Source organism: Carcharhinus amblyrhynchos, chromosome 17 (genome assembly GCF_965287045.1).
Source record: "Carcharhinus amblyrhynchos chromosome 17, sCarAmb.v2.hapA, whole genome shotgun sequence".
NCBI lineage: Eukaryota > Metazoa > Chordata > Chondrichthyes > Carcharhiniformes > Carcharhinidae > Carcharhinus > Carcharhinus amblyrhynchos.
The window spans coordinates 18,649,945-18,675,463 of NC_137340.1; the positions used below are offsets into that span (position 1 = coordinate 18,649,945).

General features: G+C 42.8%; 1 protein-coding gene across 1 annotated transcript in view; it reads right to left on the minus strand.

Annotated features, from left to right (window-relative positions):
- kndc1 (kinase non-catalytic C-lobe domain containing 1) overlaps nucleotides 1–25,519 on the minus strand; it is a 177,200-nt gene that overhangs the window by 137,789 nt on the left and 13,892 nt on the right. The window contains exons 2-3 of the mRNA XM_080205589.1: nucleotides 10,336–10,534; nucleotides 786–844 (exon numbers count right to left, since the gene is read on the minus strand). Coding sequence (XP_080061715.1) covers nucleotides 786–844; nucleotides 10,336–10,534 — 258 coding nt within the window. The remainder of the gene's footprint in view (nucleotides 1–785; nucleotides 845–10,335; nucleotides 10,535–25,519) is intronic.

The window sequence follows — 25,519 nt, forward strand, 5'->3', positions numbered from 1 at the left end:
AATTTAGCATGGCCAATCAACCTATCCCGCACACCTTTGGACTGTGGGAGGAAACCGGGAGAACGGGGATAGTCACCTGAGGTCGGAATTGAACCCAGGTCCCTGGCACTGTAAGGCAGCAGCGCTAACCACTGCGCCACCCCAAAATAACAGCGTCCAATATGGGGTTGGATCTCTTTCATTCACCAGCTTGTCAATAATGGAGCTAAGATCCTGATTCCTCTGTGCCTTGCATCTCACCATTTGAGCATGGAGATGGATAACCAGCTCCAGTGTTCCCTCAGTGCTCCCGAAATGTAAAGGGGTCTTGCACTTAAAACAAACTGCCCATGCCCACAACTCCCACCAAAAAATAAGAAGATATGTTGGAAGATAAGTTGAGCAGCTGATCGAATTTCTAGCCCTCTGATTCCTCTATTGTTATAATGGAAGAATGAATACAAACATTAACCTTTAATTCACCCTGTAATATCACAAAGCAAAATCCCATGTTGCAAACCACAGCAGATTTACACTGGATAAAAAAAAAATTTGGCATAGGGTGAAGTTCTAAAACACATTAGACAATGAAAAGCCTTTTAGGCTTCTGCAGTTTCAAGTGATTGGCCTTAATTAATAGCTATCCCTAAACAGCAGTCTAAAATTGATTTAATCATAGCAGGCATTTCACTTGAAGGATTCAAATGTATATGGATTTTCTCATTGAATTTGCAACGCTATTCATTGTGAAAACAGCAGGGAATATGTTTCCTGCTTGTCTTATGTTTGTAAGGATTTCTACCAACCTCAAAGGTATTGCCAGTAATGTCAAATTCTGGGGGTACAAAGGCACCTTCTGGATCATCTGTAAATAAATGATAAAGAAAATCAATCACAAAGTACAAAATGCAACAATATGCTTTCATAGTGGCACCGAATAACTAACTCATAATACATGTGCGTTTAAAGGCTTTGAAATTAGTTCCTCCTCCTTCTACATCTTACCATTCTCTTTTATTCCCCTCCCTTCATTCCCTGAGGATTGTATTTTTTTTTACTGGGGTGCACAATTTCCACAGGAAATTAAATTAGGTGGCTTATCAAAGGAAATATCCATGTGTAATGACTTGAACAAGGCACATGTGGTTGGTGTCTTGGAGTATGAGCTTCCTGATTGAAGTCATCGCAATAAGATACCCCTGATTGAGGCCAATCGGGGAGCCTCACATATATAGTAAAGTAGGAGTTTCAGGTCTCTGGATTCTGACTTTGTATCTGAAGCACTCCAGGAGTGGAAAGCGGATCTGTTGAAGAAGCACTAGCCTCTGAGAGGTTATTTCACCACGTGGACTTAATGGTCTATTTATGGGCTGGGAAATTCTATGATTTGCTATCACAATGTGTGCGTGAGAGACTTGTGAGTGGTGACAGAGTATTCGATACTCTTCCCCCGAACATCAGCAGCATCAGACTCCTTCCCTCCCTTCAACCCCTCAAACAGTCATGGTCAGCATTCCCACTGCTCTCCTATCTGCTCTTCCTCCCATCACAAATAAATGAGTTCACCTTACTGAGGTTCCCGCTAGGGTCAGCCTCTGCCACTACTCCTGGCACAGGGTGGCACTACTAGGTTGGGCATGAACTGATTACAGTGCCAGTGAGGGGCAACGAAAATCAGATATTGCGATCACACCAGCGAGATTCACGATTTCCGGGTTTTGCTGGATCTTGAACCTCTGGCACCGATCACACAAATGGAGAGTGCCGGCTCAGTGCAGGTGCAGGCCATAGAAACTGATGGGTAAAAAAATCCTAAATCCTGAGCAAGCGTGAAAATGGAAGAGTTTCGGATCCGTTTTTTCAGTGAGGCCTCAAGTCTAATCTTACATCTCTCTGAAAAAAACCCCACAAAACTGCTTCCTGCCAGCAGGAGGAGAGGGAAGGGCCAATGCCTTAACTTGCCAGAGATCCAGCAGCTTATGGTAAAGGGCGGAATCACTGCCTCGCCCCCTCCCCCCCAAATATTTTGTCCTCCATGGATAATTGCACCTCTTCCCCAACCCAGCTGACAATTCCCACCCCCCGGCATGGCCCAATTGATCACCATCCACCCTCCCCCCCCCACCCCAGTCAATTGATAGTTGCAGAATGAATAGCAATTCCACACCCCCCCCCATCACAAAGTGTGCAGCCTTCACAGCCCCTCCCATCTGATCCCAGTTGCAGAGTGAACAATGCTCCCCACACCTGCCTCCCTTTAGGCCCCACCCCTACCCAGGCCTTGCCCCCTTCAAGTAACCCCTGACCCCTCTGGCCACACCCCCTAGGCACCGTCCAACCCCACCCCCCATTCCCAAACTCCCAAGAGGCCTCAGAATACCAAGATCGGCAAGGCCATCGTGACAGGACCCCGTTGATTGGGATTATTCGCGATCTTCACCGATGAGGACCTTCTCCAGGAGGCCACAAAAGTAAGTGAACCAGGGTGATTCCATCTTGGGCTGCCTAATAATATTTAAATCAGATTTAAAATCAATTTAAATATGGAGATCAGCGTCGCACAGGCTGCTCCTGCCGGACATCAGGGCCCAGTAAGATTACAAAATCAGGCATGTTTTTCACCTGTCTTTGCCATCTTAGTTTTAAGTTTATTTATGTGTCACGAGTAGTCTTACATTAACACTGCAACGAAGCTACCGGCTCACCCCACCCATCAACCGGTGGGACAAGGAGGTAAGAACACCCCCCCGCCCCCTTTAATCTATGTTCCCATTAATTTGCATATATTGCAAGTGGTTAATACTAAACCATCTTGGTATTCTGATTTAGGATTTAAACACAAATGGGGAAATAGACAGCCAAAGTTCAAACTAAATAAACCTCCAAATTAGCAATAGAAGTATAAAGAAAGTGGAGGAGATTAAATTCCTTTGCCCCAATTTCTAGGCATGGTTCACTTTGTGCATTTGCCTGTTGGATTTGAAAGTTGAATTGGTAAGATACGAGGGTTGGACGTGGTAAGTATTTAAGCACTTCTTGAATTGTATTAATTTTCTCAGAACAGGATTTGGATCAGAATGTTGTACCCTTTGTTTTTAATGATACTTCAGGACTTCAATAATCAACTTTTTCAAATACCACCCTTCCTGCATTCCAACATTCTGAGTCATATTTGAGCTGGACATTCACTTTGATATTATTTGGTGCAATTCATTACAGTGCAGCGTGTTGTTCTGGCGTGCAGCGTGTTATTGTGTCGTGCAGCGTGTTGTTCCGGCGTCGTGCAGCGTGTTGTTCCGGCGTCGTGCAGCGTGTTGTTCCGGCGTCGTGCAGCGTGTTATTCTGGTGTGCAGTGTGATATTGTGACGTGTAGCATGTTATTCTGGCGTGCAGCATGTTGTTCTGGCGTGCAGCGTGATTTTCTGGCGTGCAGCGTGATATTCTGGCGTGCAGCGTGATATTCTGGCGTGCAGCGTGATATTCTGGCGTGCAGCGTGATATTCTGGCGTGCAGCATGTTGTTCTGGCGTGCAGCGTGATATTCTGGCGTGCAGCGTGATGTTCTCGTGTGCAGCGTGATATTCTGGCGTGCAGCGTGATATTCTGGCGTGCAGCGTGATATTCTGGCGTGCAGCGTGATATTCTGGCGTGCAGCGTGATATTCTGGCGTGCAGCGTGATATTCTGGCGTGCAGCGTGATATTCTGGCGTGCAGCGTGATATTCTGGCGTGCAGCATGTTGTTCTGGCGTGCAGCGTGATATTCTGGCGTGCAGCGTGATATTCTGGCGTGCAGCGTGATATTCTGGCGTGCAGCGTGATATTCTGGCGTGCAGCGTGTTGTTCTGGCGTGCAGCGTGATGTTCTCGTGTGCAGCGTGATATTCTGGCGTGCAGCGTGATATTCTGGCGTGCAGCGTGATATTCTGGCGTGCAGCGTGATATTCTGGCGTGCAGCATGTTGTTCTGGCGTGCAGCGTGATATTCTGGCGTGCAGCGTGATGTTCTCGTGTGCAGCGTGATATTCTGGCGTGCAGCGTGATATTCTGGCGTGCAGCGTGATATTCTGGCGTGCAGCGTGATATTCTGGCGTGCAGCGTGATGTTCTCGTGTGCAGAGTGATATTCTGGCGTGCAGAGTGATATTCTGGCGTGCAGAGTGATATTCTGGCGTGCAGCGTGATGTTCTCGTGTGCAGTGTGATATTGTGACGTGCAGCGTGTTATTCTGGCGCGCAGCGTGTTGTTCTGTCATGCAGCATGTTATTGTGACGTACAGCGTGCTGTTCTGGCGCGCGGCGTGTTGTTCTGTCATGCAGCATGTTATTGTGACGTACAGCGTGCTGTTCTGGCGCGCGGCGTGTTGTTCTGGTGTGCAGTGTGTTATTGTGACGTGCAGTGTGTTATTGTGACGTGCAGTGTGTTATTCTGGCGTGCAGTATGTTATTCTGATGTGTAGCATCTTATTCTCAGTCAACACATTGGTTGGATTTTCTCCTACTGCCCTGTGGCATGTTTTCTGATTGCGGAGGTGGCTCAACGGCCACCAGTGGGATCTTATGGTCCCGAAGTCTACAGCATGGGACTGGAAGATCCTGTTATCAGGAGTGTGCTGGAAAATTTCACCCATTGTGTAGCTATTGTGCTTGCATCCATTCCCAAGGAAATAATTTCTTTATTTCACCAGCCCCAAGGCAAGACAGTTCTGGATGAACATTTGAACAATGGTTTCAAAATGACGTGTGCTTGGGTAACAGGTGTGCAGTTAATTCAGAGCAAATTTCGTGCTTTGCTGTCTTTACTGAGCTCAAGTATTCGCAGCCAATTCCTCCAGAGAACTCATTGAGCTCCAGACTGAATGCAAAAATATTTAAATGAGTTATTTGCCATTTTCTTTCCTGGTTTAAACCTCCGTTTGGAATAAAAAAAACCAGAGCAGGGCCATTGGCACAGCAGCAGACAAATAGATTTCAGATGCTTTTTTTTGGAATGGATACATAGCAGTGTTTTTCTGAGACACATATTTACCATCTGTCTGAAACCATTTATATATTCAGTTTTTAAAAGAAAAAATTGAACTCCACATTTACACACTTGAAGGTAATGCATTAGGTTTCAGCTTTGTGGCATTTTGGGAGTAGCATGCAAGAAACCTAAAGGTTATTGCAGCATATCTGTCAGTACTTGTTTTTTTTAAAAGCCTGCCACTCCATTACCATCACACTTCTGGGTTCCCCGATCAATTTGCATGAACTTGGAAAAGCAGCCGGCATAATCAAGGATGCCTCGCACCCTGGACATACTCTTTCCACATTTTCTCCTTTGGGAAAAAGATACGAAAGTCTAAGATGACGTGCCAACCACCTCAAGAACAGTTTCTTCCCTGCTGCCATCAGACTTTTGAATGGACCCACCCATATATTAAGCTCATCTTTCTCTACACTCTAGCTATCACTGTAACACAATATTCTGCACCCTCTCCTTTCCTTATCCCCGATGTACTATGAACAGTATGTTTTGCTTGTGTAGCACGCAAGAAACAATACTTTTCACTCTATCCCAATACATGTGACAATAATAAATCAAATCAAAGGTATAATGGAGCATTTTAATTCCTGCATTTGAAAGGACATTTCAAATATGAAATTTGATGGTATGTTGCAAAAGAAGGAATTAGCACAGTGAAGACCAGGCTCTCAAAGGTGTGCCTCATTTTAATGCTACCTCCTATTGGAATGCTGCCATAAAGGCTCTACTTGGAGATATTGTTTTATACTAATGGGAGGAAGGAGCCTGCATGTGAAACAAAGAATGCCATGCCCATGAGGACAGCAGTAGGACTGTAGAGTCATGGTTGTGAATTCAATACCAAAAGAGGTTTAATGGTGTAATAGGGCAGGAAAACTAGGCACAGTGCCAACCCAAACTTGATCATCACTCCCATATCCTCATTTACCTTCTCAAGCCTAGTTCAGTTCCTCACTCCTCACATACACCTTGCTCTCAGGTATGCTGTCTGTCTACTGCACTTCTAACATTGCCATCTGTTCATCAACCCACTCTCATCCTAATGCAATGTTATAGCTCTCTCTCATAGTCACCCTCAACAAATTCCCCCAATCCATCTGGTCAACACAAGCCATTACACCTGTTAATTGGTCTTTTCTTTCCCTCCTTACAGAAGAAAGGTACAGAACATAAGGAGGCACTGAGCTCATTCTGACTGGCTGTCAGAGCTAGTGTCCTCCCAGCTACTTCGTAACAGAACTAAGTAGCAGACAGTCACATGACATACAACACTCATTCACGTTGAATTGATGGCAGAGTGAAATATGATCATGTGCATAATGTTCACTTAAAATAATCTTACGTTAATAGTTCTAATTCACATCTTCAATCTCCCTTGGACCTTTAAGCATCTCAAAGGACATGGTCTGAGAGGACTTGCCAACTGTTCAGAAGTTGCTCCCTCTATGGAATACCATAACAGGACTTATATCAACCACGTACTAGCTCAGGTACTCAAACTTCAGCAGGATTGATAAGGCAGAGAGTTGGGTTTTCACCTGCTGACACATTGCAAGGTCATTTGTTCACGGGATGCAAGTGTTGCTGGGAAGGCTCGCATTTATTACCCATCATGAATTGCCTTTAGAGAAGGTGGAGGTGAACCACACTCTTACACCAATGTAGTCTGTGTCAGGTAGGTACACCCACAATGCTGTTAGGTAGGCAATTCCAAGCTTATGACCAATGACAATGAAGGAACAGAACTTTAGGAAGTCAGAATGGTGCGTGACTTGGAGGAGACATTGCAGCTGGTGGTGTTGTCTTGCATGTACTTACCTTGTCGATGTGGTAGACATTGTGGGTTTGCAAGGTGCTATTCAAGAAACTTTGGTGAGTCGCTGCAGTGCATCTTGTAAATGGTACACTAGTGCAGACACGTGGCCCTAGTGCTAGAGTGCATGACTATTTTTAAGGCAGTGGATGGGGTGTCTATCAAGTAAGCTTCTTTGTCCTGGATGGTGGTGAGCTTCTCAAGTGTTGTTGAAGCTGCACTCCTGCAGGCAAATGGAGAGTATTCCATCATACTCTTGATTTCTGCCTTGTAGATGGTAGGCTTTGAGAGGCAAAAGGTGAGATACTCCCCACAGAATACCAAACCTCTGATCAGTTCTTTAATGGGGGTCCCCTCATGTTGATGGTGGGAATTCAGGAATGGTAGTGCCACTAAATATCAAAGGGCACTGATCAAACTCTCTCTTGGTGGGTACAGGAATAGGGAGGGAATAGAGGCATATGGACTGAATAAGGACAGAAGGATTCTTTTTTAAGTTTAGATAGGGCATCATGATTGGCACAGGCTTGGAGGGCCAAAGGGCCAGTTCCTGTGCTGTACTTTCCTTTGTTCTCTTTGTTCAAGATTGTCATTGCCTGGCATTAAGGATCACTTAGCTCTGTCCTCAGCATACTGCTTCCACTCTAACAGGCATGTAGTTCTGCATTATAACTTCACTAGGTCGACGACTTATTTTTTAGCTATTCCAGATGTTGTTGAACAAGAGCAAACTGGAGATGAAACAGTCATGGAGAGTCCATGTTGGAGGCAGCAGGATGCTCAAAGTATGCTCAGCTGGACACAGAAGCTGTGCAAAGAGGGCTGTCAATGAACAAGATACTTCTGGACATAGAAGTGGGGACTCTTCTCAAAGTCCTTCCACTTCTCGCCTGCTTTCCAAAGTGCTAATTAGATATCTCCAAGGTGTAAAAGACATCTTCAAAGTTGTAAAAGTGACCTCCCATTGTACCTACCATCAACAAAGCCTTTCAAACAAACAGACAAGTGAGTATTTGTGACATGGCAGTAGTTACAGGAAAATTTCCCTATCATGACTTCAGCCGCATCAGATATCTGCAGTTCTCACCTTGCTTTCACTGATGGAGTTTCTAAGGAGGCTGGGAAATCAGTAAACCCACGGTTAAATAGCTAAAGCCATGTTACTAGTGTTGTAATTGAGTGATTAACATTGAAGTTCACAGCCTGTCTCTCCAGAGGGGGTTGCTTGAAGCAGCCTAATGCAGTAAAGTTAAATGCAGAAGCCAGCGGGCTGGAGATGGATTCCCAGTGCACTCACATTCTGACATGACATAAATCTCCTCCTGCCTTCAAACCCACGTGCTTACCCATGTTAAAACCATCCCGGTGTTTCTAAAGAACTTTAATCACAATATTGAAGTTTGAGATAGTACAAGATAAAAGTAGCAAAAAAAAGGAATAATGTTTAACTGAGTACACTAATATGTAATCATGCTTCTTACTTTTCCCTGTATACCCACCTATCTCCAATAACAAGCCACAAAGATGGAAGGCCTAGGCAATCCATTGACCAGTGTTCTAAGTCAGAATCCCCTATCCATATGACATTACTGCACTCGCTGTGTTTTGCAAAGAAATAAATCCAAGTAAAGGCAAAAGTAAAATTAGTTAAGAATGACCATGTACCTGTCAAGTGAGGTGGAACAGAATAAATCAATGAGTGCCAAAGCAAGTGCTGAGTTTCATGGGTCACAGGCCATAACTGGGCCCCTCAATTGCACAAAGTGTGATAATGAGAAGAGCTTAATACATTTTTAATTCAAAACTGAAAAAGGATACTGTTCACAGATTTTGATTCAGTTCATCAACAACCACCTGAAAATGAATGCCTTATTAAAAGGGTGACATGGCGGCACAGTGGTTAGCAGTGCTGCCTCAGTGCCAGGGGTTTGGGTTCAGTTTCGACTTCGGGTCAATGTCTACGCAGAGTTTGCATGTTCTCCCCATATCTGCGTGGGTTTCCTTTGGGTGCTCAGGTTTCCTCCCACACTCCAAAGACATTTTGGTTAGGTTAATGGGCATACTACATTGCCCCTTAGTGTCAGGGAGATTAGCAGAGTAAATATGTGAGGTTATAGGGATAGGGCCTGGGTAGGATTGTTGTTGGTGCAGGATCGATGGGCTGAATGGCCTCTTTCTGCACTGTACGATTCTTTAATTTTATGAAAAAAAAGCACATATTATCTGCTAATGATTGACGTACTCAATGGACGGGAATTATGATCAAACTATTAAAATCACATTCTTGATTCTGGTTACCATTTTTGACATGAATTTTATGATATTACTACTGCCAAGTTCCCTCACTGCCAATCATTTAAGGAATGGTTCAAGTCCATAGTGCAAACAGAGAAAAAAAAAATCACTTATTTCAAACACCACAATCTTGCCATTTTTTTGCAAAAAATTCCAAAGTTTTGTTTCCTAAACTTTGAGAACTGAAATTGGAATTGGTTGATTAGTGAAGTCCAGATTATTCTCCCAAATATGCCTAAGGCTTTTTTTGAAAATTAGCAATGAAAATATTGTAGAGTTCAAAGAGAGGAAACATTAGTACCACAGATACAGTATCTCAAAACTGGCAACCTTAGGACCAAGTCTCTGCTGGATTCTGGATCCTGTCGATTTTCTGGTCAGATGGTTTGAGCCAGGTTGGAACAAGCATGTCGAGTGTCAAGGATATGTTTTACAAGTAAGGATTTCAAAGGGTGGCTTTCGGAGAAGTAGAGACAATGCAGCACGGTAGCACTGTGGTTAGCACTGCTGACTGTCAGTGCCAAGGACCTGGGTTCAATTCCAGCTTTGGGTCACTGTCTGTGTGGAGTTTGCATGTTCTCCCCATGTCTGCATGGGTATCCTCTGGGTGCTCCTATTTCCTCCCACAGTCCAAAGATGTTCAGGTTAGAGAGATTAGCCATGGTAAACGCGCAGGGTTAACAGGGATTAGCAGGGTGCATATGTAGAGTTATGGGGATAGGGTGGTGGGTGGGCTTGGGCAAGATGCTCTGTTGGAGAGTCAATGTAGAATCGATGGGCTGAATGGTCTCTTTCTGCGCTGTATGGATTCTATGAACGCTGCAAGAGAAGGCCAGGAAATTCTTTGGCGCTACTTCAGTTCTGTCTGGACTGCTTTGCCAGATTCTTGGCAGAAGCTCTGTTCATGAATGCAAATAATTTCATTGCATTGTTAATGTAAGCCTACTTGTGACAAATGAAAAAAAGAGGGTTTTCTTTCTCTTCAGTGAAGTGTTGGTAATGGAACGGGAGCAGCTCCAACGGGTTTCCCAGCGATGTGGGCAAGGAGGGACACATTTAGGTGATGGCAGCTTTTCAAACAGTCTGCTTCTCAGACAGTGTGGGTTACCGGATGGCCGGGTTTGAGACACTGTACCCCTAGAAAGTGATACAATGCATCATGCGACATTCACTGAAGCCCTTGTTATTTATGCAAGAAAAGATTTTGAAGAACACACGGTACTCACCACTCAGCTGCTCCATGAAGCAAACATTGCCATTAGCATTGAAAGCCAAGGTATCTGGGGTGATGCACAGAGTATGAAAGAGTGGAGTGTGGGAGATACTCTTCATTGAAAGGCAACATTCTAGGCAAGCTGCCCAGATATCCTGTTCACTGAGGCAGCTATCTCGCAAAGACAGGATGTCAGCAAGGGATACATTCTCCTGCCAAATAAATACATAAATTAAATAAGAAACTAACAGTAGCAGCAAGTGAAACACCTTATTTATTTTTAAATGTCGTGTGTGTGCCGGCACAGCCCATCAGTATTACTGCCTTTCATAGCTTCTCTGTACAGCATTAAAAACAGGGATACAATTTTACATTGAGCAGATTAAATATAGGCTAGCTTGAACAAAAATTTAATTTGTATTTTGAGTCATCATTATTGATATGTACTGTATAAAACAGATTAATGCCAGGCAACAGTCATTCGAAAGCCAGTGGCCCAGATATTGCTGTTGATAGAGAAGAAACAGCATTGGTTGTTCACCTGACATACAGTCGACCTCACGGCCTTTCAGCTATTTCAACACTCACGGTGTTCGTTTGAATTCGACACTCTCTACAGGGCATTTGTGGTGACTGAATAGGGCAAGAACTGGACAAGTCACTCACTCTATTCAGCCAGACTGAAGAATGGCCACAAACAAAACAGCGGGAAGTAAAATACAGGAAATGAAAATTAAATTTAAAACATTATACAGAAGATACTTTTCATTCATTCATGGGGTGCGGGAGTCGCTGGCTGGGCCAACATTTATTGCCCACCCCTGAGGATTTAACAGTCAACCACATTGATTCCACGCCCATAGCAAATGTAGGCAGATTTTCTCCGCTAAAGGACTGGATGGGTTTTTTGACAAATTGATAGTGGTTTCAAAATTATTAGACTTTTATTTCCAGACTTTTATTAAATTCAAATTTCAGGGGTGATAAATATAGGACAGATGTCAGAGGTAGGTTCTTTATTCAGAGGGTAGTAAGGGCATGGAATGCCCTCCCTACAGCAGTTGTGGACTTGCCAACTTTAAGGGCATTCAAATGGTCATTGGATAGACGTACGGATAATATTCGAATAGTTTAGGTTAGAGGGTCACTAGATTGGTTCCAGTGGTCAGCGCAACATCGAGGGCCAAAGGGCCTGTACTGCGCTGTAATGTTCTATGTTCAAATTTCACCCTCTGCTGTGGTGGGATTTGAACCCAGGTCCCTAGAGCATTCTGGATTATTAGTCCAGCAACAATTACACTACCTCCTCCCCTATTGAAATATACACATGGGTTTAAGGAAGAGTCATGAAAGAGAAAATTGCAAAAGCTATACAATATTTCTTAAATGTCTGTATTATTGATTTCCCTCTGAGAGAATGTGACTTCATGCTTTCAAATTCTTTCAGGGAAGAGCAAGGTTGTTTAGCAGTAATTATAAATCACTATGCCACTAAAACACGGTTACTCCAGGCTGAGCAAGGTTTTCAATGGTCTTTTGTCTGAGTATAATGGCTAATTGGCACAAGTTAGCGCCTTAACTTTAAATTCTGTGGGACTCCATTGTTGTAATTGCAACACACAACCTGTGGAGGATGACAGTATCACGACCAGCAACCTTTGAATTTCCATGTTTAACTGTGCATTTGTGGCTGTCTGAAATTGCCACCTGATTTACCCAGTAATAATCACTAATGCCGACAGCCTCTTGTGTGAAAAAGAGCAAGTTTTAAACTCCATTGTGAATTCACTATTTTTTTTCACCAAGTTAGACAGCTCAGAAAGATTATCCAACTTGAAACAGTTTTCAGCAAAAGGAATCCACCAAGAGTGGGAATTCAAATTTGTTAATTTTTGAATGTTCTTTCATGGGATATGGGCTTGATGAACATTTATTGCCCATCAATAATTATCCTTGAGAAAATAATGGTGAGCTGCCACCATGAACTGCTACAGTCCATGTGGTGTGGGAATACCCACAGTGCTGTTAGGAAGGGTGTTCCAGGATTTTCACTCAGTGATAGTGAAAGAATGGTGATATATTTCCAAGTCAGGATGGTGAGTGACTTGAAGGGGATCTTGAAAGAGACGGTGTTCCATGTACCCACTGCACCTATCTTTTGAGGTGGCAGAGATTGCAGGTTTGAAAGATGCTATTAAAGGAGCTTTAGTGAGGTTTAGTAAACTTTAAATGAAGAATTCTGGGTGCGTTCTTAGTCCGTCATGAACATCCTGAGCAGCAGGATTGGCCTGCAATGTAAGATAACTTGTTATCTCCCAATGAGGGCAGCTACATCACCACAACTAACAGCGCAGCGACTAATTCAGCACAGACCATAGGTGGTGAGTTTTGAAGGAGGGGGTATTTAATTGGGTTGGAGGTCATGAAATGGGGACCCTGTCATCTTTTGCCTCCATTTGATGAAGTCCAGAGTTGGACAGCCTTCCTACTGGGATGTTAACTGAGTTTCTTTAGTGGACAATTTCACGCCACTGCTGCTAGTATTCAACCAGTGGCAGGCAAGGGCTCGCCGTGCAGGGAGCCTGAGAAAGCAAAACCCCTATTGGATTTCCATGATGGCTTCCAGGGGTGTCCCTCATTCAAAGGCACCACCTTGCCCTTTCTGCTGACTTCACCTCTCCCCCCAACTCCGCTTTCCCTCCTGCAACCTCCATACTGCCTTTGCTCACCTTCAGCCTGGGACCCTTCATCAATTTTTGCTCTCTGGTGGATGCAATACCAACAGTAGCCATTGTTTCCAGTGATGCTGATGGTAATGGAGAACTATCAGCCTCTGATCAGTTAACAACTCTCAGGTTTTGTTGTGGAGAGCAGGGGTTGGGAGGGATTTAATCCAAGAGGAGGATATGCTGGTCACTTAATACCAATGGGCCTTTACCAACAGATCCCACTGGTTCTCCAGCCAATGGGCAACACCTCTATTGTTAACCCATGATCTACCTATCTGTACTGGTTTAACACTGCATCCATAATCTGTTTTCAAACTTATCTTCATTTACCCTAATCACAAAAGTAAAATAGATTACCTATCATTCTTCAAATGATGTTAATTGCACATACATAACTGGATCTGGGGATGTCATAAATTCAGCATGCGTTTAAAAATGCCAATATTTTATTGGCGATTTCAATTCCTTTGGCTTCATTATCATATGCCTGCTGAAATCTACCAGAATATTTGTTCATTTTGTTCTGATCTAAACTGAAAGTGAATTGTTTGCCCCTAATCTCCAGCTGTATACAGCCTGTGGAGACCCATTTGTAATGCAAGGAAGTAAATATTCATAGTGATGCTTTTCTATACAGCCTTCCACCCACGTGCAAATGAGAGGGGACTATCTGCTGTATCACTGATGTGAGGGCTTAGATAAAGCAGCCCCATATGTAGATCCCTATTGTAAGTGGCTAACAAAATAAGATTGCTGCCCTTTTTTTAAAAACTAATCATTATGTTGTTCAGACTGATAAAAATACCAGTGACTTCTGTAGTTTGGGGCTGCTTCTATTTTACAACTTAAAAAGCTTTCTTGAGGGTTTGCTGTACACCTCATATGCCTTCAACAAAAATGAATTCATGAACGAAAAAAAAGTGATACTTATTTCCAGCTTGTGTATCCACAAAGTTAAAAACATAATCATTTTGATTGTGCGCACAAAAAGGCATATAAATAATTCCCCAGTGTAAATTGAGAATTTTAAAAAGTAGTTCAGTGTTCTGAAGCAACAACAAGAGAAAAAACAATTTGGTGTTACCATAGTAACACAATTTGAACTCATCTCCTGCTGAGTATGAAAGTACAGTGCATAAATTATATTCACAATTGTAACTTAGCCCTTTAACATATGCTGGCTGACAACAGTAGTCATAATTAAGAACCAGCTTGAACATTCATCCTTTACATTTTTTCTAACTGTTTGGAAGAATTGCTGTGCTTTTTTTTAATCTCAACATCGAATCATAAGATTAAGTGTAGCTAGTGGTTCTTTCAAATTCTGTCCAATGCCTCAGTTATATCCATCATGTACATCCTATTGAATGCAACATTCTTACTACCTCACTGATAAGAAAAAGTCACCAGTTTCAACTCAGATTAGCCTTGCATGGACATGTTAAAATATTTCTAAGATGGTTGCTGAGTGCAATGCCAAATATTTCTTCTTCTTGAGCTCTCTCCGTGAAAGTAGATCTGGCCCATTGACCCAAGACCTCCACAGGTAGGTCATGAACGCTGGTCCCGAAACTATACCAGCCTGAATGGGAATTGAACACACTGCTGTTGGAAACAAATCAGATCCACACCGACCATCCAACCAACTGAGATGTGGCAACACACACTTTTACATGTATGTTGCAGCCTGGAGTTATGGGTAGTGATGGTAGAGGCTCCAATTTCTTTCCATCACATGGCTGAACAGACATGTCTCCCATTCATTAGGGCAGCATAGTAGCACAGTGGTTAGCATTGCTCCCTCACACCACCAGGGTTCAATTCGGCCTCGTGTCACTGTCTGTGTGGAGTTTGCATGTTCTCCCCGTGTCAGTGTGGGTTTTTTTCCGGGTGCTCTGCTTTCCTCCTGCAGTCCAAAGATGTGCGGGTTAGATGGATTGACCAAGATAAATTGCCCCTTTTTGTCAGGGTGATTCACGGGGTAAATACGTGGGGTTGAGGGGATAGGGATTGGGTGGGATTGATGGGTCAAATGGCCTTCTTCTGCACTGTTGGGTTTCTATGATCCTTATCACATGCCGTTGATGTATATTGGAAGGTCTTACAAACTGAAACTTGTTTGGCAGCGTTAGGAACAAGCCTTCCTTGATGTTCAGGTTCTGGGATGAGACTGGAACCCAGGGCTTCAGACGCAAAGGCAGGGAGGCTACACATTGCTCCACAAGACCTCTTGTCAGATAGTGAGAGCAAACAAAATGACATTACCCACAAAAAAATTAACTGCTTTTTAATTGTTGCAAATGATTATAAGCAATATAAAATTTATGTTCCATATCTGGTGCACTCTTTATGTCATATAGTTTAATAAATCTTTTGAAGCAGAAAGGTTTACTCTGCTGGTAAAAATGATTCATTTTGTTTTTTCAGGATTCCTCACCAGCAGTTGCCTTTCTTTTGAATTTGAGAAGAAACCTTTCCCCCATCTCTTGTTTTCTTGACCCATGCATTGAAATATTCATCCTGTCCATCAGATGAGATAACCTGCTGCAGGATCTGATCAAACATCACTTCAAAACACCAGTTGGGAGATATACAAGAATGGCCTTGAATTGACCTCCTTATTTTCGCCCTGGCAAATCAATGCTCAGCAAGCCCCATCGTTCCTCTCTGCACTGCTAGAAGTGAAATTAGTGTGGGGAAATCAAATCTATATCCATCTCTCTGTGGTTGGTCTGTTTGTGATCAAATGCACTGTGTCATTGCATTCTTCCACTGTCTTACAAGAAATTAACTGTTTTGCTCCTGCTTGCTTAGTTCTATTATATACCATGATCATGCTTTTTATAAATTCCTTTCACAGGATGTGAAGGTCACTGGCAAGGCCAACAGTTTTACTGCCTATCACTAATTGCCCTCGAGGTGGTGGTGGTGGTGAGCCACCATCTTGAACTGCTGCAGTCCCTGTGGTATAGTGCTGTTAGAAAGGGAGTTCCAGGATTTTGACCCAGTGACACTGAAGGAACAGCAATGTCTTTCCAAGTCAGGGTTGGTGCGTGGCTTGGAGAGGATTTTTCAGGTGATGTTGTTCTCATGCATCTGCTGCCTTTATCATTCAAGGTGGTAGAGGTCATGAGTTTGGAAGATGCTGTTGAAGGTGAGTTGCTGCAGTGCATCTCGTGGATGGTGCGCACTTCTGCTACTGTGAACTGATGATGGAGGGAGTAAGTGTTTAAGGTGGTGGATGGGGAAGCAGGGGACAATCAAGTGGGCTGTTTTGTCTTGGATGGTGTGAAGATTCTTGGGTGTTACTTGAAGCTGCACTTCTCAAGGTAAGTGGAGAGTATTGCCATCAGTGTTAGGCAATTACAAATACATTAATAAAAATAAGAACACCAAGCTGTTGCTAAATAAAATACTGACATCTTTCTTATTTATGGCTACGGCTAGCAATGAATCAGAAGTAACTTGCAGCCAGTGGGTGAACTTTGTAGGTAAATGACACTAATGCACTGCAAGATCTTTTTCACTTCACAGATATCATGGCGCAGACTCTCCAGTCAGTGACAAAGGAACGACACTCGCCATTCACCTCGATAAAAAAGGTGACCACAAAGTTTTAGCAGGATTTGGAGTGTAAATGTCCTCTTTTCAGACGGAGTTTGAAAACGGCACCCTGCGCAGGGAATTTGTAGGGGCTGTAAACATAACAGGCAGTGAAGAGACAGATCAACCAATCAAGCTGAAGAATTCTCACAGTACAGCAGGAAATAAAAATGACATGAAATCACTGTGCAAAAAGCATAATAATGATCCAGTTATGGGTGTAGGATAGAGGGGGAAAATTAAATATAAAAACAGAAACTTTAAATATATATATTAAATATAATATATATATACATATATATATACACATATATTTTAAAATCTGTAACATTTTAGTTTTCTTCTGTGGGAAAGAGGCTTCATGTCATAGGTAAACGTTTGGGGGCCAGAAAGGTTTTTCAAAAGCAATCAGGAATGAGTACGTTATTAAAAACTCAGCTATTCCTTCCTAGCTGAACAAAGTTTAATTTCTCTATTAGTCTTCACAGTGAGAACAGAGAGTAATTTGTTACATTTCATGCTAATCTGCAAAGACAGCAACAGAGCACCATGCGGTGGTGTGGGCTACCCCCTGACAGCATATTTCTGAAGTTTAATTACACATGTGCACGGTTGCCAGAAGCTTCCATCAGTTCTACCCAGTGTTAACAATGAGTGCTGACAATTACTGCAGGTCAAAAAATCTTCCTATCTAGCCCAGCACAAATTGGTGAATTGTGGCTCACATCAAGAAATCATATCCATGTCAGGTAACAAAGTATTCAATATACAAACATCACAAAAAAACGGATGCAAAAAGACCAACGTGCCTTCAGTCCTCGCTCATTTATTCACTGCTGCTACCTTGCACAATACACCTACCCCCAGCGGTCAGGAAAGATTGAATGAGCAACAGGCTTACAGTAAAGTGAAATAATTCACCCTTAAAATTGTGAAACAAACTCCAGGAGACCATAGTTACCAATAACTCATCATGATTTTAATGAACAAGTAATTCATCTCATTGAATTTAGAAGGGCTCCTACCCTCAGCAACTTGTTACGTTCTCTTTTAAAAGGAGCTGAGAGACTCCACACTCATCATATCTTATTAATATTGCTCCAGCCCCCCATCCTCAGTTGAATTTTAGTTCCAAAGTTTCAATCCCAACATTAGGCCGAGTTGTGGTTCTGGAGCCTGGAAATGGCCATGACAGAACCCAATTGGAGAGAGCAGCTAATTAGGAGCCCACCTCTGAGAGCTTTGTCCGAGTAAGGTCACTGGAATTGAATGGGCCAATGGGTGTGCCCAAGGCTCTTGATGGCTGATGGACCCATAGGAAAAGGCGAAGGAAAGAATGCTGCAGGTGGGAGACCACCTTAAGATGGAGGAATCCTGGAAGACGTGTAAATGGTACAAAATATGTGTTGCCACAGATGCCAGGCCACCATTGCTGATGGGGAGCTCTCACAGCCTGGTGGGCTCCATGCTGGGGTTGTGATGCAGACTGTATCTCTGGCCCAGCTGTGGACTGCCACCATGGGGAACTGTAGATAGGTGGCTCATGAAGTGTCCCCTCAACTTGCACTTTTATTGGCAACCTACCAGTGGGCCGGTATCGAACAAAGCCCCCCACCCTCCACCACAACCCCCTCCCACCCCCCTCTCCCCAAGCCATTTCTTTGAAAATGGGTTGGAAGTGGGAACATAACACCAGATTGTCACAGTTAGGAGCAAGGAATTACTGGCATACCAACTGCCACTTTCCAATAAAAGTCTGCTTTAAGACTAACTGAAAAATTAACATTTTCCTGGTATCTAATCGAATTTTGCCGACAGATTTTATCAGCCACATCCTGTTCTAACCCTCTCAAACAAAAACACACTCAACCAAACTTTATCATTGTTTTAAAAACTTTAATCAGATTTTTTTTAAGGTTTCCATTTCTCCAAATACAAATATAGTTAATCCTTACTTAGCTTCAATATACAACACTTATAATTTTATACTCACTGGTTCTAGCAATCTGGTCTAAAATATCCTTTGCTTTCCTTTTAACTACTTTAAATTGCGAGTACTCTTTAAATGAATGAACAGATGCTGCCCCTATCCCTTCATGGCTCTACACATGCCCAGAGGGTCCTAACTGGCATTTGCGTGGCAGTGTATTGTCTTTGCTAAAGTCAGTTGTCGCATTGGGACCTATTCACCAAACTTCACAAAATAATACTACAATGTACTGATTTGTTCTGAATGATTAACCTGCTGGCAAATTTCACCTCAATCACCAATGTAAAAATCTAAATGCTTCCACTAAGTCACTGGCCAGAACTTTACACAAAGACACGAGTGGATGCCCCAACTTCAGTCACATGAAATTGCACAAGAATATGCCAGATGGGCATCCCAATGCCATCATGCATGGAAACTATATTACAATCAGCGGATGCTTATGGGAGTCAGGAGTGTACCCATCGACACTTCAAAGGGTCAATTCAGGCCATTCATTTACCGGTTAAAAAAGGAATTTCACATTGCCTGTATGATTTGCAGTCCTCATAAGGACAATGTGGGCTGGCGGATAACATGTCTCCTTGAGCTGTCACCCAAAGGTGGAATAAAAGACCCCCGGAGCGAAGGCTCTTTCTCTTTAGGTTAGAGTTTTTTGCTGTGAAATTTATGCAACTGGAAGTTGAGGAACGTGAGGCAGCTCCGGATGCCACAGAAGCAGAATCTACTGATGGGTCAAATGTGGAGTCAGGAGGCACAGGGTGAAGACGGCGGGAGGGAGAGGGGGGTGCATACAACAGGAACCTTCATGGAGGTAGTGATACCAGAGAGGCTTTGTTAATGTGCACCTTCAGTTAGATTGCCTTGGTACAAGACAAGTGATGTGCAAACCCAGGACCCCAAATTCCAACGACAGCCGATACCATGAAGTCCTAGTTCTAACCTTAACACTCCTCCGACAGGAATGAGGAGTAAATTCAAGTGGATTACTTTATTCCTGGCCCAAGTTTACTCTCCAAGATTGTTAAATCAGGGCTTAAAATATAAAAGTTGTGGGACAGCGGGAAAGTGTTTCAATCTCATCTGTTTATTTTCCTTTGTCAATGGATTAATTATCAGTAGATATCACTTGCTCGTGACACTTGAGCTAGAGCAAAATAAAGCAAGGAATACTTGGGTCACATTTCATTCTGACAAGTCCCCTATGGCGTTAAAGACCAATGTCTAGTAATAATCTTGAGTTAAGGTTGAACAACAAAGAATCCCATATGACAGGTGCATAATTTATGATGTTGCTGATAATGTGAAGTGCACTTACTCTTACTCGATATTTTAAAATCACTGCAGTCCTTTTCCCTTAGTTCTAGGGAGTAATATATTTTCTGCCTGTGCAAATCCTTTTTCTGCCCTCAAAACAGAATTCTGCACACTGACACTGGTTTCATGATAATATTTGAGAGCTGGCAACAGATTCATGACGTGGGGTTATTCAACAGAGCAGGAAAAATTGAACACAACTCAGCCACAGTTGGTCATTGTTCGTTTGGCTTGGACATTGTTAACATGCAAGGAACAGCCAGTGCCAATCTCTAATGAGTGCTGCTCGAAGAGAGAGAGTAGCTGGGAGTGCACAAGCCATTGCAAAGGACAGGTGAAAAACAGCTCCATCGCATGGTGCCAACCCTAAAGCGCACTGCTTCAGGGTTAGGCTGTCACAAACTCTCAGGCAACTAGTGCCCAAAATGTTGCAGGCCAAACAGGGGAGCTGTTGCTGCTATATGCCATTAATTACCCGCAGATACAACCAGCAATTGAATTGAACCAAATTGATTTATTACTGTCACATGTATTGGGATACTTGTGAAAAGTATTGTTTCTTGCGAGCTATTACAGGCAAAACATACTGTTCATAGAGTACATAGGACAGAAGGAAAGGAGAGAGTGCAGAATATAGTGTTGCAGTTACCGATAGGGTGAGAGGCAGCACAGTGGTTAGCACTGCTGCCTCAGTGCCAGGGACCCGGGTTCGACTGGCGACTTGGGTCACTGTATGTAGAGTCTGCACATTCTCCCCATGTCTGCGAAGGTTTCCTCTGGGTGTTGCGGTTTCCTTCCACAGTTATGAACATTGGCTATGCTAAATTCTCCTTCAGTGTGCCCTAACAGGTGCTAGAGTGTGGTGACTAGGGGATTTTCACAGTAACTTCATTGCAGTGTTAACGTAAGCTTACTTGTGACACTAATAAATTAATATTAACTTTTAGGAAAAAAGCTTCTAGCTTTGAATGGCCAGGACCATTCAAAAGTCTAGTAGCAGCAGGGAAGAGGCTGTTTTCGAGTTGGTTGGTATGTGTTTTTAGACTTGTGTCTTTTTTTCCAACAGAAAAAGGTAGAAGAGAATATGTCCGGGGTGCAAGGGTGGCAGGGAAAGTTGCCATGCCCTGGAATTCCTACTTTACAGGATTTTTCAATGCCCTTGCAGGGTGATATCTGGACTGAACCAAACTGCAGCCCAAAGTATCAGAGATGTGACAGGCACTCAGTTTCAACATGCAACAGCCAAAACACAATTCGTTCAATAGCAGGAAGAAATGGTTTTTCATTATGTAGGGATATGGGGGTAGGGCCTGGGTGGGATAGTGTTCAGTGCAGACTCGACGCGCCAAAGGGCCTCTTTCTGCACTGTAGGGTTCTGTGATTATGGTGAGAAATCTGAAGTTTAGGATGTCCTTCCTTTACGCATCTGATTCTTGTGAAATGTGCAATAGAATACATACACAGGAACAGACGTAAATGTTCAGATCCACAGTTGAAAATCATATGAACACCAGCATCTAAATTTAAATTGCTGTTTTAAAAATGGGGTGCCTGAAGGTCACCCATGAAACATGCACTCATTATTATTCGTCAGAGGAAAAAATGCTGCAGATGCTGTAAATCTGAAATTAAAACAGACACAGAACTTCGGATTAAAGGTCACTAACTCGAAAATGTTTAATCGATTTCTCTCTTCGCAAACGCTGTCTGAACTGCTGGGTATTTCCAGTGCTTTCTGTCTTTATTCCTTATTAAACCTGATCCTAATTACTGCAAGTTTTATTTAAATTGTCATTGATCCAGCACAGGATATTTCTAGTTACCTTTAGAAATCAATATTTTGGGAAAAGATATAGTTTACATTTTAATGATTTCTTGTCTATTTAGTTGTTTTATCTGCGTTCTCACCCGTGTCTTACATCTTGCATTTTCGGCCTGATTCCTTTGGATTACAAGACTTATTTTTCCCAATCGCCTCCTTCCAGATGTTCCTCCAGCTGTTATTACAATAGCAGAAACCAAAGCAAGCAGGATAGAGATGCCTTTCAGAGCTCCAATGTTGTGTCAGACAGAATAGTGTGAAGTAGCGAAAGGAGTAACAAATCAGTCTGATAGTCAATGAAGAAAACCTCACTTCCACATTTGCAACCACCTTTACAGCAGGAGTAGTTAGAATCCCGACAGTGCAGAAGGAAGCCATTCAGCCCATCAAGCCTTCACTAACAACAATCTCACTCAGGCTTAATCTCGTAACTCCATGTATTTACCCTGCTCGTCCACCTGACACTAAGGGGCAAGTTAGCATGGCTAATCCAGGGCGGCATAGTGACACAGTGATTAGCATTAGCGGCAGGGTTTTGGGTTCAATTCCAGCCTCAGATCACCGTCTGTGTGTAGTTTGTACATTCTATGAGTGTCTGCATGGGTTTCCACCGGGTGCTCCAGTTTCCACCCACACTCCAAAGATGTGCCAGCTAGGTGGATTGGCCATGCCAAATTGACTCAATTGATAGGGGATTAGCAGGGCAAATATTTGGGATTATAGAAATCGAGCCTGAATGGGATTGTGGTCGGTGCAGACTCAATGGGTCAAATGGCCTCTTTCTGCGCTGTAGGGTTTCTATGATTCCACCTAACCTGCACATCTTTGGAGAGTGGGAGGAAATCGGAGCACCCGGAGGAAACCCATGCAGGCACAAAGAATGTGCCAACTCCATACATCCAGTCCCCCAAGGCTGGAATTGAACTCAACTCCTGGTTGCTGTGAGCCAGCAGTGCTAACCACTGTGCCTTCCTGCTCTTTCTGGTTCCATAGGAAGATGTCTTAAAATGTTACGAAACTCAAGTTTGGTCTGCAGTCACAGGGGATGTTGCAGAACTCTGATTGTGGCTGGCTTCCTATCTGCCTCACTCTTGTGATAACCAGTTTGAGGAAAGGGTCCTTCAACAGCTATTAAATCACCAAGTTACAAATCCTAGGGGCCTGCTGTTTTAGATATTGGCCTAAAGGTAAATTTGGCAATTGGACCAACAATGGCATGATTTGGGCTTAGGTTATCACATGGCAAGCTTTGTGACTATTTCTCAGGTATAAGATAAACACAACAAATACATCCCAAGGTCTCCACTCACTGGGAGACATAGACATGGGAAGAACGTGTAGATTCCACATAGACATTGACCCAAGCAGAGAATCGAAGCCAGGTCCCGGCACTGTGAGGCAGCAGCACTAACCATTGTGCCACCCTATATTGTAATCCTCTGCTCTACGTCTCTCTCCAAGTCTTTATACCGTTCATATGTACATCCCCTTACATCTCCTCCAGTACCCCCAACATCTCTCAAATCTCAAACTTCACAGGGTTAGGCTTTGAGTTTCCTTGATCAATCTGCCTGATCTTGTTCTGATTTTTGTTTTTGAGTTTGACAATACTCTGTACTTGTCCTTCTGTCAATGTGAATATTCTTCTCCTGGGTGACTGTAGAGCTTGTACTGTTGTCTTTCTTCATTATGATCAGGTTCTGAATAGTAAGCTCAAGTTTCTATTGGCTTTTTCAACTTTTAACTGACTGAATATTTTGCAACTTGAACTGAAATTGTGGAAACTGTTTAAAAATGCCAGGCGACATTCCAAACTAACGGCGAGAAACAATCAAATTACCCTCACAGCAGTGTGAATAGAGAATCATTTCCTATAATCCAGAAACCCATAGAAATTAAGAAAGAGGCAATTAAAATGCAAACTACTGGATATTGAAACAATGGCTTCCACAGAAGACACACACGACATCTTGGGATTACACAATGGGTGAAGTATTTCAAGGCAAAACTGTCCAGCCACTTGAGAGAGATTGCAAGTGACACAAGTTGTAAGTGTCAAGAAAGTAATCAAGAAACTTACACTTTAACTGAACAATAATTGCAATATCTTCTATGTTTAGTTGCATCCAAAAAAAAACAAACACAAAAGGACTTGGGAGTCATTGTTCAAGGTTCTCTTAAGGTTAACATGCAGTTTCAGTCAGCAGTTAGGAAGGCAAATGCAATGTTAGCATTCACGTCGAGAGGGCTAGAATACAAGAGCAGCGGTCCACTTTTTGACACTCTGGTCAGACCCCAGTTGGTGTATTGTGAGCCATTTTGGATAAGGCCAGCATACCCAAGGAAGGATGTGCTGGCCTTGGAAAGGGTCCAGAGAAGGTTCACAAGAATGATCCCTGAAATGAAGAGCTTGTCATATGAGGAATCGTTGAGGATTCTAGGTCTATACTCATTGGAGTTTAGAAGGACGAGGGGGGGATCTTATTGAAACTTACACGATACCGCGAGGCCTGGATAGAAAATAAGAAAATTCTCAGGCATTCACACACTTTGATGGAAAATTTTGAATGACGTAGACATGTACAAAGATTTCTCTGTCTTTTTATTTCGACTTTGCCATAAGTTGGCCTTTCACTTTTAAAGTTGTCCCACCCGCACTTTGTAATTTGATCGATGAAGGTTACAACATAGTCCGTTTGAGCCATTTAACTTCACCTGATAGAACAGAAACCACTGCTCCTGTGACTATTTTAAATTCTGTGGGGCGCCCATCCACTTTGAGTTTAATACTCCAGCAAATGTTTTGGTTATCATTTACCTCCCCAGGAAGGTTAATTCCTTTGTTTATGGTCCTTCCACTTCTTGTATGTAGCTCTGTTCTAAAAGGGTCTCCTTTTTACAGGTTGTCAATGTTTTTGAGCAACAATCCATCAGTTTTGAAGATGTCTATTTTTACATTTGCTATTACCCACTCTTACCCATTCTTTGGACATTCTTCTCGCTTGTGCAGTTTATTCCCACCACACCAAAGACATTTTAAAATGGCAGTCAGTGCTCTTTCCCCCATTTTCAGCAGGCTTAGGAGTGCCTTTGCCCACAAATTGCATAGTTTCACTTGATTTTCTCCTTTCCTTTCTCAAAAACGAATGTCTAATTCTACTTCCTGAATTCCGGTCGTGTCACAATCTGCATTGCGTTCCCTAGTATTAAATCCCCTTTTGTACAGGGTCTGACCATACTTCATCTGGGACTCTGATGACAATTGTAATAAATCAGTTCATCTTTTAAGATTCCATAATGGCAATTCCCTGCCTGAATATAGAGACCACTGATGAACGAATCCATGCTTTCTCCTGGTCTCTCTCTTATTACATTTAGCCCTCTATTATTACATTCTGACAGATGTTCTTCAGGCAGTAAGGATATTCCAGTAGAAAGCAATAAAAAAAACTACCTTCACAAAGTAAATCAAAGTTCTAATAAAGAAACTTCATTACACCGCACTTGGGCCACAAAGGCTCTCCACATTCTTCATCTGCTTCTATTTATACCACATCATTTTGCCATTGGTTACATTGTCTACCAGGATATATTGTAGCAACAGACAATGAAATAAAAGTTGAAAGCTTGCAGGACTTCGTGAAGTCTCATCAATTCCCTATCTTGCTGTCATATCAGTGATAGGTCATATTGCATGGTGTGCTGACCTGATCTTTTTGATCCCTTGCGTGCAATC